Source organism: Xiphophorus maculatus, chromosome 14, assembly GCF_002775205.1.
Source record: "Xiphophorus maculatus strain JP 163 A chromosome 14, X_maculatus-5.0-male, whole genome shotgun sequence".
Classification (NCBI taxonomy): Eukaryota; Metazoa; Chordata; class Actinopteri; order Cyprinodontiformes; family Poeciliidae; genus Xiphophorus; species Xiphophorus maculatus.
Genome location: NC_036456.1, coordinates 10,159,975 through 10,175,131, shown reverse-complemented (window position 1 = coordinate 10,175,131; position 15,157 = coordinate 10,159,975). Strand labels below are relative to the sequence as shown.

Sequence of the window (15,157 nt, the reverse complement as noted above, 5' to 3'; positions counted from 1 at the left end):
TGTATGTGTGTCTAGGAAGAGATGAGGTAAGCAGAAACAGCATTATGTTAGAGCTTTACTTTTGCTGCCTCACTGCACAAATAAACCCAGAACTAAAGAGGCGCCAGGGATCAGAACGTTGCTCTAAAATATTTTTATTTGTTTGGAGGAATGGCAAAATAAATCCTCAACTTTCTTCATATTGTTCCTTTAACTCATTTTTCATGTTGCAACCACAAACTTCAACATAATTAACTAGTTATGTGCTACTGACATGAAGTGGGTCATAATTGTGAGGCTCAAGTAAAGGCATTCAGGGTTTCATCATTTCTTTTTACAAATAAAAATCAGAAATGTGTGACAGTCAAACGTTTGGAACCATCTCTACCCCAACACCCCTAAGTAAAACCCAGTGTGAGCGAATCTATGTCCTCTTCCTTAGTGACTGTAACGTCTTCTGGTCGAGAAGAAGTTAATCCTGGATATGAAACTATGTTCCCATACAAACATGTCCGCCCGTTGAATAGGCTTTCCTTCAGTCCTCTCAAAGTTGCAGTTATTTATATTGCTTGTACCTTTTTCCTTCCACTCAACTTTCTACTGAAATACTTGAGAACAGCACTCTGATTCTTGAAGGTGTCAGCGACTGTCTGAGTAGACCACAACTTTTTTCTGAGACCACATTTTGTATCGATGGTTTAGAATATTCAACCCTTCGGAGAAACATTTTGGGTTTGTCATGATTAATTAGGTTAATTGGGTTAATAAAGTCTTAAAATGCATCATTCTGTGTGTGATGACTCTATGAGTGTTATAATTGAATTGAATTTACTTTTATTCCAATACATTAAAATGCACCTGTGTAAAGAAGGATGTGAGTTTGGTGATGCTTACGGCAGGAAATACTTAAACTAGCAAAAAGCTTTTGGTTTATTTCACGACCTAATCATATTTTTTGTTGGTTTTAAGCATTTGCTGTACCACAGCTGTTTCCTTTTCCAGTGGCACTAAAATAAATTGTTGCGTTCATTCGTTAAAGCAGTCACAAATCTATATTTTCTCTCTTTTATTACAGGTCAGCCCCCGCCTCCCACAAGAAAAAAAAGAAGAAAGGGAGCAAAGACGGTTGTTTGATGACTTTATTTATAGGTACAACATTAACACTGTAAGTGGAGCCTCTTGTGACTTGCAAACTACATTGTTAATGAAACGGTAAGACGATTTTCTGTTCCCTGCTGCAGTTCTCTTCATCCCCTCTTCCCCTCCCTGCTGATGCCGCAGCTCATCCGATCCCGCCCGCCTCATCACTTTTCCTGCAGACGCCCCGAAATCGGGCCGAGCTCCGCAGACGTACGGCAAGCGCCTTCACACCATTTGCACACACCAGCCTTTACCGCGTGAAACGAAAGTGCTATAAATTCATGCTACAGTGCTGTGCTAAACCAAGACCTACGAGTGTTCTTCCTAAAAGTATTTTCACAGAAACAAAAACGTCTCCACAGCTGACCGTGGAGGAAACAGAACTTTCCTTTGAGTTACCCATCCGCTCCCACAGGCTCGTGAGTCAGCTAATTACAATTATTTAAATGACAGTCAGATTATTCTTATTATCTTAAATTACTGTGTCAAACTGCTGTTATTGTGAGCAGTTAAATAAACTCTGATGCTACAGTTCAAAGTGTAAACAGTGACCTCATACAGCACAATCATATACAGATGCATCCTACTGTGTCTACGTTTTACAGTCAGTTACTAGTAAGTAGAAAAACGTGTTTATGCTTCGACGAGGACGATGAGGACAATTCAGAGATGTGGGGATTCGCAAACATCGACCAGCGTCTTAAATAAGATTAAAAAAAACAACAACAATGACGCCCCCTGTGGTGGAAATCAGAGCTGCACCCAAATGTGATGAAAACAAATCATATAAAGTGCCTGTCGTTCAGAGAAGTTCAGATGGGAGTTTCTGTACATGTGTAGAGGTCTGAGACGGATCGTTGTCAGCGTGTCGGAGCGGGCGAGGCTCAGCGCAGCGTGGTGGTGGCCATGCAGCCGCACAGAGCCCTCTGCTCGGCCCGCAGCACCAGAGTCTCCGTCTGCAACAGGAAGCAATCCAGTGTGAGAGACGTCAGATATCCCATTTGCCTTCAGGCGAAATCCATGAGATGCCATATTACGATTGTTTGGAGTGGTTACTGCCCAAAGAAAAACAGTTCTGGTGAGACGTTTCCATACACTCATTATCTGGATTAGTCTTCATCCTAATTTGGACATTTTAATAATGTGATTGTAGTATTTCTTTTTTTTCCCCCCAGGGTGGAATGATTATTAATCTGCAAAGATGCAATATTAAAAAGCCAAGAATAATGGATATTTTCTGACTGGAGCTGTAACAGTAGGGGCGGACCTTAAGTTTTATCACGATTTTTGTGGTATAGTTGTGATAACAAAAGTGACAATAAGATAGATTTATTGCTTCTTTTTTAATTAACTGTATGGCTGTGACTGCGTGGCACAACAATTATAGCCCCACAACCACAAATACAGCTCTTGAAAAACATGCATTTGTAATACAGTTCTTTATTTTTTAAGCATAATTCATTTTAATTTACCGTCAGAACGATAAATCAAAATTATTATCATGATAAGAAATTTGTCTCAATAAAAGATAAATGATATGATAAATGTATAAGATGCAGAAGGTCAGGTTGGACTTATCAAATTCAAGAGGGAAGAATGATCATTTAGTTGGGCTTTTTGATTACTTAATATGTCAGCTAGTTTCAGTATTTACTGCATTAAATATATTCTAACAAGCTGATTCGCAAAGCTTTAAATGTTTGTTTTTCTCAGATAATTTTTTTGGGGAAAGGGAGTTGTGATGTGAGCATCCCAGATTAGCTTCGCTGAAAAGTGACAGCAGCTCCACTGGTTGTACCTGTGTAATAATGCCTAATTCATTTATTTTAAAGATCAGTATTAACTCTTTTGTAACTAACATGAAGCACACCCACTGGCCTTCGGTCTTGTGAAAAAGTCTTTGCCCTTTTCCCAGATTTTTCCTGCTTTCTTTTTTTGTCAAACGTAAATGTTTCGGACCATCTGAGTGGACACAAAAAGCCACTTTGAAATAATGATTTCATTTATTAAGAGAGAGAAAAATATATACCCAATCAGCCTGTTGTGAAAATATAATTGCCTTCCTTGTGATAATTAACTGTGATCAGATACAGTTTTGGTCAAATCTGTCAACACCCAGGACTGACAGGTAAAATCAAGTAATCACTTAGAACCCGTCTGACAACATGAAGCAGGTTTAAAGGGTCTCAAAAAGCAGTGAACCAAAGTATATTCAATTTGTAATTTAAAAATGGCGTTCTGATATTAAAATCAGCTTGACGAGCAAAAGCAGGAGAAATCTTTAAAATGAAAAAAGTTTTTCACTGCAGTTATTATTATTTTTGATTGATAAACTGACCCTATAAACTCTTCAGACAATTTTTAAATTGTTAAAATTTAAAGCTTAAAGTAGGAATTCAGCCAAGCGCTCTACTTACAACACCCACAAGGTCAAGCAAAAAGATTTACAAAAAGATGATGTTCATGCTCTAATGGTCTGAGCAGATGAAAAGTTTCCCTGACCCTGGCATCAAGGTTAAAAGCCGTCTTCTTCAGATCTTGCAGCGCCCTCTGCATGAACTCAAAGGCATGACAGTCAACGCATGGACGACCTGCAAGCACAAAGTGTTGAGAAATGTAACAAGTTTAGCTTTTTCCACTTGTATTTTTCATTTATATCAGCAGGTGTAAGTAATGTTAGTGCAGAACAAGGTCAACAGGTCCAATATGAGACAAGGCAGTGATCTTTTAATAAACTGCAACAGGAGGCAAATTTAACGGGAAATGGACACAAATTTAAAATTGTACTGAATAAAACTGGTCTGAAAATATTGGCTAGTTATTACTAAAAGTGTTGAGCCTTTGTCTTAAATTCAGTCTCCATCTTCACGCGGAGCTACAAGCATTAATCGCATGATTTTTTTTTGTCATCTTCGGTCTTATTTTTATGATAAATGATCGCATTCATTACAAAGAATGACCCATAATTTCCACTCTGTGCTCCCTGTGGGATGCGGAATCATTAGCGGATGAAAAACAAACATCACGAAGGCAGACATATTTCCACCTCTTTCAGATTTTATTTAATTGGTTTTTTTTTAATCCACCTACTTTCGGCAGGGATCACGGTCCCCGTCTCCTGATCCGCCTCAGCGGCTCCGACACAGACGAGCTGGACCGCCAGCAGAACCAGCGCTACCTGCACATATGATCCACTGGACGCCATGGCGATGGTCCGGTCAGTCTCCTGTTATTTATAGATTGGAGGGGGGAAGAAAATATATATATATATATATATTTCAGATGAAAAAACTACGTAGAGCGTAATAAAAAGGCCGCCAGTAAATCAGATCACAAAAATATTACGGGCTTTGTTGGTCAAATTTACACGTCAGTTCGCAGAACATCGCCTTTATAAATGCGCTACATACAGAATTATTGCGGCTTATTCCGTAGTTTTTATATTTAATTACCTTCAATGAGCCGAGGATGCTTTTTAAAACCAGATCAGCCTGAAAATGCCCACCGAGCGATGATTTATATAGATCAGCGAAGTGCGCATGCGCCGAAGGACACCTGAACACAGCTTTTGCAGAACAGAGTTAAAACTTCCGGTGGCAGCATTCAAAATAAAGCCTTGAGCAAATAGAAAAAAGAAAAAAAAAGCATGAAATGTATCAGTCAAATCAAATTATACATTTGTGAAATTCTACTTATTCCTATATATTAATTATATACAAATAAAAATTATATATATAATTAATATATCATAATATTGTATATTATATATATATATAATTATAACAAATTATATCTAAATTTAAATATATAAATTGTAGATAGAATTTGAGTTTTGCTTTTGTGCCTTGTTCTAAAACACTTTGTGATTTATATCTTGAAAGGTGCTATATAAATATATATTGGTATTTTGTTATAAACTGACACAAAATCACAAATATATGTGAAGTATAAAGAAAACTATTCATTGAGATATTTCTTTTAAATATTTACAAAAAATATCAAAAATGTATATAATTATTACTCAAGTGGAAGTTTTGAGGATTAATTTTATTGTTGAACAGTTACAGCGCTCTGGGTCAATCCACCTCTCAAACCTGAATATATAAGAAAGTTAAAGTGAGATTTTGGCTTTTTTAGGACGACATCTATGTGTGCACAATTATTGGGTAACTATTAGTGTGCAGAATTGTTATGCAACTGTATTCAAACTGAAAATGTTCCCATCTCACTTGTTTATTGTCGTCCGTTAAAGTGAGAATAATGGGCATACAACTCTAAATTGACAAACATTTCTGACATTTAAAAAAAATAACCAATATAGCCACCATTATTTTCAGACTCCGTGAACTTCCATTCATGGAGTCTGTCAGTTTCTTGATCTGTTGACGATCAACTATATTCTTTCATCTTTAAGGCCTTTACTGGCTAGCCACATAGTGAAGTACTTTGATGCATAAGGTGAAGCATTGTCCTGCATAAAAATCATAGTCTTCTTTTCAGACTTTTTCCTGAAAACAGTGTCTTCTAAAAACTGGCAGCAGGTTTTGGGAGTTGATTTTGTGTCCATCTTCAACCCAAAAAGGTCCAACTAGCTCACCTTTTGTAATACCTGCCCGTACCAGTACCCTGCCTCCACCTTGTTGGCGTCTGATGCGAAGTGGAGCTCTGTGCCCATTGCTGATCCAGCAATGGGCCCATCCATCTGGTCCATCAAGAGTCACTCTCATGCCATCAGTCCATAAAACCTTTGAAAAATCTGTCTTCAGATCCGTCTTGGCCCAATCTTCCTTACCTTGGCCATGTCTCTGAGCTCTGAACATCTTTTACTACCGGGCTCTCCAGGTAGGTTGCCGTTCTGGGATATGATAGCACTGGAAGGTAATGGGTTTTTGGCAGCTTCACGTTTGATTCTTCTCAAATCTTTGGCAGTTAATTTACGTCCTTTTTTTTTAACACGTTCCTTGCAACCGTATTGACTATTTGCAGCAAAGCGTTTGATGATTCTGTGATCACACCACAATATCTTAGCAATTTCAAGGGCGCTGCATCCCTGCGAGTTACAATTTTGGACTTTCCAGAGTCACTTAAATCTCTTTTTTCCTGAGAAAAAGAAGCTGCCTAATAATTATGCACACCTTGATATGGGGTGTTGATCTCCTCAGGCCCCGCCTTCCATCGTTAAACAAACACACATCAGCTGATATGTTTATTTTCAATAAGCGTTCAAGTTTATACAGCTTGGAGTTTTAAAATATGCATAAAAATGAAGATCTAACACGGCCCAAACTAAACCTTGCCTGCACGCAGTGTGCAGTATACATTTGTATTTCGCCTCCTTGTCTCAATATTTTTGTTGAACTAAGTTATGCAAGCGTAGAATTCAAAACACCAACTAAAACTGATCTTTTACACAAAGGAAAAGACGCAATTGTAAAGACAGACGACACTTTTCACAGCAGGGATAAACTCCTGCTTTCCTTCCGTAATTTTCATAGTTCAATGTTTATATACGTCGCCCGGACTGGCGTGGGCGGGGTCCTGACTGCTGTTTTTCTTAGGTAGCCTGTTAAAATGCCCGAACTCAAAACGCTTCTTTTTCCAAGATGGCGTCGATGAAGGACAGCGACACCGGCCTGTGGCTTCACAACAAACTAGGATCCACGGACGAGCTGTGGACGCCTCCGAGCATCGCCTCCCTCCTCACCGTGTCAGTAATCGACAACATACGGTTGTGTTTCTCGAGCCTGTCGCCGCCGGTGAAGCTCAAACTGCTGCTCGGGATGCTGCATCTTCCCAGGCGGACCGTTGACGAGGTGGGTCGCGGAGCTTCGGTTAAGTTGCTCTCGACAGCGCAGAAGTGGGGAGGCGCAGGTGAAACCCGCTTCTATCCAGGAGAGGAGCTCCGTCCGCAGATGGCTGAACTAAATCACAAAGCGGCGGATGAGTTTGTTTTCTACTTGAAAGCTAAAGCTGTTGTCGTTAACCGCTAACAGGTCGAGCTAACTTTGGAAGCAGCAGGCTGATACTTTCTGCTACTAGCCGCGGCGCTTCTACCAACGTTTACGTGTAATATTAATACAACGCGAACGGCGGGCCGCTCCGTGACGAAACTAGCTCCGCAGAAAGTTTGGGTTTTCTCCGCAGAAACTCTGCAGCTTACGCGGGCAACGTTAGCCTGGCGGCTTCCTGCAGACATTGTGGTGGATGAGGGGCAGACGCAGGATCTGGCTGCGCTGGAGGGCGGTACCAACTCCCGGCCCGACATATCAGCTTTCAGCTGCGCAGAATGCAGCTTTCGGTCATCTTGTTGGACACGCAGGAGCCCCGAACCAGAACCTGCTTTTACTTTGTTTCTTTATGTCTCATTTGTAGATGCCAAGTCTAGTTGGGTCTGGAGTTTAAGACGAGCAAGAAACGATGCTAAAGGTCACAAAGTTAAAAGTAATCACTAAAAATAGTATTATGAAGTTTTATAATATATTTGAAAATAAAAAGTAAATAATTTTATCAATAAGTTAAATAAATGAATACTAATATTAATTGTTTAAATGAAATTGTAGATCATTGTAATAATGACAAGAATTCACATGATTTTGATTGAAATAGCATTGTTTGTAGGGTTTCATATTTTAATCAGCTTGCTTTTTGGAAATCACCTCGTTTGTGTTAAAACATAATTTAATGTTTTAAACTGTTAAGATTTTTTCATTGATTCAAATATCTCTGCGTAGTCATGATGCGGGAATCATGACGAGGCAGACTACCTGTTGATTGCAGTTAAAATATATACGTTGCCAAAAGAAATGTACAACAATGTCTCATTCCTCAAGCTTAAGAGTTTTTAAGTCTCAATGCAAATATCGATTGAGTTCTTGATCAAATTTCCCAGAAGTTTCAGTTTCTCTGAGGAAGAATATAAAGAAATGAGAGGTGACTTGAGTATTGTGCACAGTTCTGTAACAGAGCAGTTTCACTTGTGAAAGGAACAATCAATCGACTACACACTAAAAACCATTCTTTATCTTTTAGCATCTTTGATGACGACTGAAGCATCCATTTGTTACTCCTCCCTCCATGTTTGCTTGTTCTTTGTCATCTTCTAAACTTTACTTTCTGCACACCAGAACAAGTAGACCAGTATATTTAAAAAAAATCATAAAATTAAAATACTGACAAAGTTGCCATCAGTAGTGACTTATTATTATAGTTTCCTTCTCTTTGAATGCAGCAGCTGTATAGTTTCTGCTGAAACGATCAATATCCACACAGCTCTCATCAAATTCATTCTAAATTAATTTGAATTGAGCCCTAGCTGTGGTAAACGGTCAGTGTCTGACCGCTCCCTCCTGTCCCAGCAGATGAAGGAGGCTCTGTCTGAGATAATCCAGCTGGCCACGGTGGATTCGGAGCCCTGGGTGCTGATGGTGGCCGATATCCTCAAGTCCTTCCCGGAGACCGGCTCTCTCAACCTGGACTTGGAGGAGCAGAATCCGAATGTGCAGGACATTCTCGGTGAACTCAGGGAGAAAGGTTGGGGAACCGTTTGCTTTTTTGTTTGACCTTAATCAAACGGATGAACCCATTTGCTCCTGTCAGCAGTCACAAACACAAACCTCTCTCTCTTCAGTGGGCGAGTGCGAGGCGTCCGCCATGCTCCCCCTGGAATGCCAGTACCTGAACAAGAACGCGCTGACCACTCTAGTAGGACCGCTCACTCCCCCCGTCAAACATTTCCAGCTCAAGAGGAAGCCAAAGAGTGCAACGCTGAGAGCAGAACTGCTTCAGAAATGTACGCCAACCAGGATCTCCCCAAATCTGACTAGGAATAAAATCGGATCTTTGGCTCATTGTGAAAACGTCTGTAGCAGCGACACGGAAATATCTTGACAAGTTCAGTTTCTCTTGCAGCAACAGAAACGGCGCAGCAGCTGAAGAAGACAGCCGGAGTGCCTTTTCACGCCAAAGGGAGAGGACTGGTCAAAAAGATTGATACCACAAGTGAGTTTGTGGTCATGAAATCACAAACCTCAGTTTGTTTCAACCTTTTCAATTTCTGTTTTTAACATTTTAGTTACTAAAGCCTTTCTGTTTGCGTCACAGCTCCTCTCAAAGGAATTCCCAAGGCCCCGTTCCGCAGCCCCACTGCTCCCAGTTTATTCAGCCCTCCCAGTAACCGCACACCCATCCCCTCCCCACGGACTCCTCTACGGAAGGAGAGAGGGGTCAAGGTTGGTACCTCCTGATCTGATTTCTGCATCATGACGGCGCTGATGCTGCAAAAACGTATTCGCATGCTGTCGGGTTCCTCCAGTTCTTGCTTTTTTGTCACCAGAAGCACTTTATAGTAAACCTGTCTCAGTAATTAATCAATTAATGACGGATAAAAATGAACTTGATCTGATGAAAAATATTTTTTGAAGGACAATTTAGTTTACAGAAAATACTTTTCTTTGCATTTATTGTTGTGGTTGTTTATTTTGGATATTTAAAATAAAGTTAAGTCTTTGAGAGGGCAAACTTGCATTGTTAAGCCATTATTATATTAGTTGAAAATGGTCTCAGAATGACAGTATTATCATTTATAGATGTAATTACTGAGGCAATTTATCACTTAGTTAAATTTATAGTGGCAATTCTGCTTTATAAAAGTTATTGTCTAAACTGCTTGTCAGTTTAAATATCTAAACTGACACAAGCAGTTTAGACATTTAAAGACAAACTTTTTCTCAGCACTGAATGTTGATTACTTTCAGTCACTTTTACTCTGGTGTAAAATTATTCTGGTTTACGCTGTGAAAAAAATATCAATAAATAAAGGTTTGTTTGTTTTTTAGCTTTTAGATATTTCAGAGTTGGACATGGTTGGAGCTGGAAGAGAGGCGAAGAGGAGAAGAAAGACTTTAGGTGAGCATCTTCACATGTTTCCCCTCTATATTCGATGCAGGCTGCAGATTTCTTCATGTGTTGGTGACTGGATGATATATTTTCCTGACTACAGAACCAGAAGCCGGAGAAAAAGCAGCCAAAGAAGAGTCGGTGGTGGAGAACACCACTCCAGATTACGCTGCTGGCCTCGTCTCTGCTCAGGTATTCCACGCATGGATCCGGTTTCTATCGCATAACACATCCATGTCTGTCTTTGTCAGCTTTTACTTCTCTAGAATGACTGTTTCAAATCTTCTGTTCTGGTTTTCAGAAACTTGGGGCGCTAAACGAGAATCCCCTGCCCTCTACCAGCTACCTGCCGGCTACACCCAGCATGGTTCCCTCCTCCTCTTACATTCCCAGCTCCGAGGCGCAGCCAGGTTGGTGAAGCAGCTCGGCTCTCTCCCTGTGTGGAGTGATTTGTAATGAAAACATCTTCCAATCCCCTCCATAGCCAACGCTGGTGGTTCTGGACGGGACATGCTGCAGGCAGCTCGCCAGCCAGAGGAGTCCACCACAGCAGCGGCCGGCGCCGGCTCCACCTTACCCAGCCAGTACAAGCAGCGGACGCCCATGTACAACGCCGGCTCCACGGCCAACCCCGCCACTCCCACGTCCCCCAGCACACCCACCTCCACGCCGGCCAACAACGGGCCGCCGGCGGCCGCCACCGCCAGCCAGCCGGAGACTCCCACCCAGCCCCCCACCACTCCTCAGACTCCTACACCGACACCAGCACCTACGCCAGCGCAACCCCAACCCAAAAAGAACCTCTCACTCACGGTATGAAGAGGGGGAAAAAACCTGGAAGGTTTAGAGTCAGAATGATTTAGGAAGACATGTTGCTGAATCTCTGCTGTTTCCGCTCCTCAGAGAGACCAGATGTACGCCGCTCAGGAGATGTTCAAGACCGCAAACAAGGTCACCAGGCCAGAGAAGGCTCTCATTCTGGGGTTCATGGCTGGATCCAGAGGTAAGAGAAGACTAGTGCCACCTGTCTGGCTCTGAAGGAAACCAGTTTTTAACTGATCTTTCCATCATGGTGATCCCTACTAAGGCACAAAAATGGATATCTACAAAGCCCTTTTGCAAAAATATTCACTTCACTATTCACTTTACCTTTGTCACATGCTTTGGGATAGTCAACACTCTGTAGAGCCACTTTTTGCTACTCTTAGGGAGACCATATTTTACTTTGGGAAAACCCGGACAACCTTGGGGGGGGGGGGGGGGGGGGGGGGGGGGGGGCTGCCCGCACTGACGCGGCTCAGGGATTACGTGACACGCAGCGCCATGCGCAGTGCCCTACAATGCACTGTAAGCTATGTAATGTGACCAAAATCCCGGACGATTTTTAAATTCCCCCCGGACATCTTTTTAGGTCTGAAAAGTAGGACATGTCCGGGAAAAAGAGGACGTCTGGTCACCCTAGCTACTCTTAAATTTTTGCCCATTCTTCTTTACACGATGGCTCAAGTTCAGTCAGATTGGATCAGGTTCCTATGCGGTCTGAATAGAATCTGACACATTCAGGGTTTCTGCAGGTTGCATAAAATTTTTAAGACCATTATGAATCAAATGTACGACCTGTATCACAACAAAAACTTAGACTTGGAACTGTACAGGGCTCTCTACAGTTTTAACCCTCGTAATGCCAAGCACTTTTTTGCACAGTATTCACCATACGGGTTGACAATGAAAGTGAGCCATTGGTGTAGACAGATACAAAACAGTTAGCTAGCAAGGGTATTTTAGCAGCTAGCTTACGGTAGCCTCGACAGCCTCGCAGAACTCAATGAAGACGTCTGCGTGCGACTCATAATTTTTGCCTGACAGAAAGTCTTGAGGGGAAAAGATAAAGCTATACAAGATTAAACAGTCATGACAACATTTAAGGCCAACTTAAGTTCTTTTTTAAATTATTATTGAATTTAAGACTTAACGATGTGAGGGCATCCTGGTATTTTCTGGTACTCATGTGTCGGTCTGTCAGAATTCAACAGGCATTGAAGTTCATAGTTGTAACTTGATAAATGATGGAGTTCAAAAGGTTGAAACACTTTTGCAACATTTTGTTTACATTTCTTTAACTTGAAAAGATATTAAGAAAAATGACAAATCTTTTAAAGTCACAATTGACTTTAAAAGCCTTATAATCTGTTTTCAGTGTGATAATCAACTTGATTGATTGCTTCACATCAAATATTGCAGAGACTTTTGAAGATGAGCCCCGCGCCATAACTGCATCAGTCTTGAATCATAATTTCCTTCCTGAGCTTTTGTACTTCCTGTTCGGGGCTAAATGTAACCCGTTTTCTGTCTGGATCCCCGTACAGAGAACCCGTGCCCGGAGCAGGGGGACATCATCCAGATCAAGCTGAGCGAGCACACGGAGGTTCTGCCCAAAGCCGACGGCACCGGCAGCACGACCATGCTGGTCGACACGGTCTTCGAAATGAACTATTCGACAGGACAGTGGACCCGCCTCAAGAAATACAAACCCATCACCAACACTTCCTGAAGGGACCCAACACGCACAAAAACCCACGCCCCAAAATTCACACACACACTTCACACACACACAAAAAAAAAAACACATTTATGTACACAAACATTTGGGCCAAATCAAGCTCGCACAGGTTGTCAAGGAGAGAAAGAATCCTCCCTTTTACCAAAATGGAGAGCTTCCTTTTTTCTTCCCCCACCCCCTCCTTTCCCTCTTTTACTGTTCGTTTTTAAGTCCGCTCCAGTTGTTGAACAATGCGGGTTCAGGACGGCCGACGTTACGGCTGGCACCTTTGAGCGCCGAGGCAAAAGCTGTCTGTATTCTGTATTAAAAAAAAATAATAATTTTCAGCTTCGGCCCTTCAAGATTGAATGTTGTTCACTAAATGGAGACGTTGTTCTCATTGCAGGCGACGCAGAAAAGACAAAAACAAACAAACCACAGGCGGGTAATTCCTCTCAATGCCGTCAAGTTGTGTGAGGAGCCTTCTGGTTGGTGTTAATTATTTTTCAGCCTTTTTCAAAGGAAGGGAAGAAAATAAAGATACAACAGACTCCATGTTGAGGGTATCTTTCATCATTACTTATCCTTCGATTCAGTCCAAGTTGTCAAAATGAGTTTTATTTGTTTGACCTGGTTCTAAGCTGAATTATGTCAGCGGCTCTCCGCAGTGTTAAAACGTAAACTGACATTTCATCATTTTAAAGTTTTTACACATAATGTGACATCTATTCTGTACAAGTCAATTAGCAAACAAGAGTGAAATAAAAAACTTTAATCCATTGGTTGCATTAATAGGTACAACTTCAAGACTGAAGTTTTGTTGAAGCACCTGCTTGAGTTCATATGTAACGAACCATAAATGCAGTTTAGCTGACCCACTAGTGATTTGCACCATGCAGAAAACAGTGGTGGTGGCACCATCATGTCTTCTGGAGCTCATGATGGTGCCGTTTTGGAAGTAATTTTAACTTTATTCATTAAGTGAATGAAATCAAAATGACTTCCAAAACCTTCAGATTTTATTTTGATTTAGACCTTTGGATTAGCGAGACCAGATGTGGGATGCTGAAACTGATTTAAAAGGTGCTTCAAGAAATTATTAAAAGTAGAAATGTATGCAGCCAGCTTCTTAAATATTATTCCTTCCATTTGATTTTTTTTTGGTTGAACTGTACTGTATTCATGTCACATTAAAGGTGTAACAAGTTTTAAATAATTTATCAACGTCTCTTTCCTTTTGCACCACAAACCTTGACGCTTGTCGACCTTTAAGAGACGCTTCCTTATGGAGGGTTTCCTACATAAATGTGTATTTTTCTGGATCTGGGTAAACTGAGAAGTTGAAGCGTCTTGCTGTTTTATTAACAAGCAATCAGATCACGTTAAATGAAGGAGCGAAACCGAAAAGCAAAGCTTTTGTTTACCGATCTGATCCAGTTCTGATTCATAGTTTTGAATTATGATCAAAAGAAGAACTCTTATTTTAAAGCAGTCGGCTGTGGTGGTTCAAGAAGAAAAGGATGGATTTACATTAAATCTAAAGTCACACAACTCCAGTCACAGAAACCATCAACTGTTTGTACTTGAGCTTTATTTAGATTTATATATAAATTAGTGGAAGATTTATTAACACAGTGGTGGTGAAAAGCAAAGTCTGCACAGTGCTACAGCTTAACACTCCAACAGTGTTTCCACTCACCTAGAACTTGGTCTGAAACGGGAAATTGTGCCTCAAAATTTGCTACAAAATCTAAACAGGCTTCACTTTTAAAACATGATTTGGTCTGAGGTGGTGTGATGATGTCGATGCTTGAACTGGTTGCAGTCAGCCACAGCTTCCTTCTCACTCTAAAGCAGTGGTTCTTAACCTGGGTTCTATCGAACCCTAGGGGTTCGGAGGAGCCGCAGAGGTAAAGACACACTTGTGTGAAGTCGTGATGACGCGCCCCGCTTGACCATCACTTGCTGCAGAGGATCATGTTACATTGCTCGGCCAATCAGTGCTGCGGGGAATTTAGTGCGCGCAGTATCAGCGGCTGTCGTAGTTGTACGTCGTGTGGTTTCTTTCTTAATATTCTAATCCATACTAAATATGTCAAGCAAAAAAGGAAGAAAATGAACAGACTTTGCTCTGAAGATGCACTTGCCAAGGTGAAGCCACGCCTCTCTGAACTGGTCTCCCAAAAACAAACAGCAGAAGTCACACTGATTTGCAGGTATGTCATTTTTGCAATGCTTAATTCTGGCCCCAAAAAAGTATTTTGTGGATTCTAAACGACAAAAAACAAATTAAATTTAAAATAAAATAAAACAAGTTATTAAAAAATTTTTTAAATTCTTCAAAAAAATCCAAATTTATTTGTAATTAGTAAAAATAGTAAAAAAATATTTTGGGGGGTTGAAATTCGTTTATGGGGCTGAAATATTTTTTGGGGGCCAGAATAAAGTAATACTGTAATTTGTTGTGAGTTCATGCATTGTGTTGGTTTTGTTCTTTGAGCAAAGGTGACGTTCATGCATGGCTCATTTTGTGCACCAGTAAAAAAACACATGCCTGGGCTTGCTGTGGTGGCGGGGGGGATAGCGCGACCTATGTTTGGAGGC

General features: G+C 41.0%; 2 protein-coding genes across 3 annotated transcripts; one reads left to right on the top strand and one right to left on the bottom strand.

Moving 5' to 3' along the window:
* Window positions 1-1,104: 1,104 nt before the first annotated feature.
* Window positions 1,105-6,045, bottom strand: c14h4orf48 (chromosome 14 C4orf48 homolog). Of its 2 annotated transcripts, XM_023346590.1 has the most exons (5): window positions 5,717-6,045; window positions 4,572-4,684; window positions 4,210-4,345; window positions 3,622-3,710; window positions 1,105-2,075 (listed from the first exon to the last, which is right to left on the bottom strand). In XM_023346590.1, the coding sequence occupies exons 1-5, from the start codon at window positions 5,937-5,939 to the stop codon at window positions 2,004-2,006; spliced, it is 633 nt and encodes a 210-aa protein (XP_023202358.1). In that variant the 5' UTR covers window positions 5,940-6,045; the 3' UTR covers window positions 1,105-2,003. The 2 variants fall into 2 exon arrangements, with proteins under 2 accessions (XP_023202358.1, XP_005807284.1); XM_005807227.2 differs by lacking the exon at window positions 5,717-6,045 and having other exon boundaries at window positions 4,572-4,715.
* A 268-nt stretch (window positions 6,046-6,313) lies between these two features.
* Window positions 6,314-14,270, top strand: nelfa (negative elongation factor complex member A). Its single transcript, XM_005807228.3, has 11 exons — window positions 6,314-6,932; window positions 8,478-8,649; window positions 8,747-8,908; window positions 9,028-9,117; window positions 9,220-9,347; window positions 9,954-10,023; window positions 10,118-10,206; window positions 10,316-10,424; window positions 10,499-10,827; window positions 10,918-11,017; window positions 12,381-14,270. The coding sequence occupies exons 1-11, from the start codon at window positions 6,723-6,725 to the stop codon at window positions 12,563-12,565; spliced, it is 1,644 nt and encodes a 547-aa protein (XP_005807285.1). The 5' UTR covers window positions 6,314-6,722; the 3' UTR covers window positions 12,566-14,270.
* The last annotated feature ends 887 nt before the right edge of the window (window positions 14,271-15,157 follow it).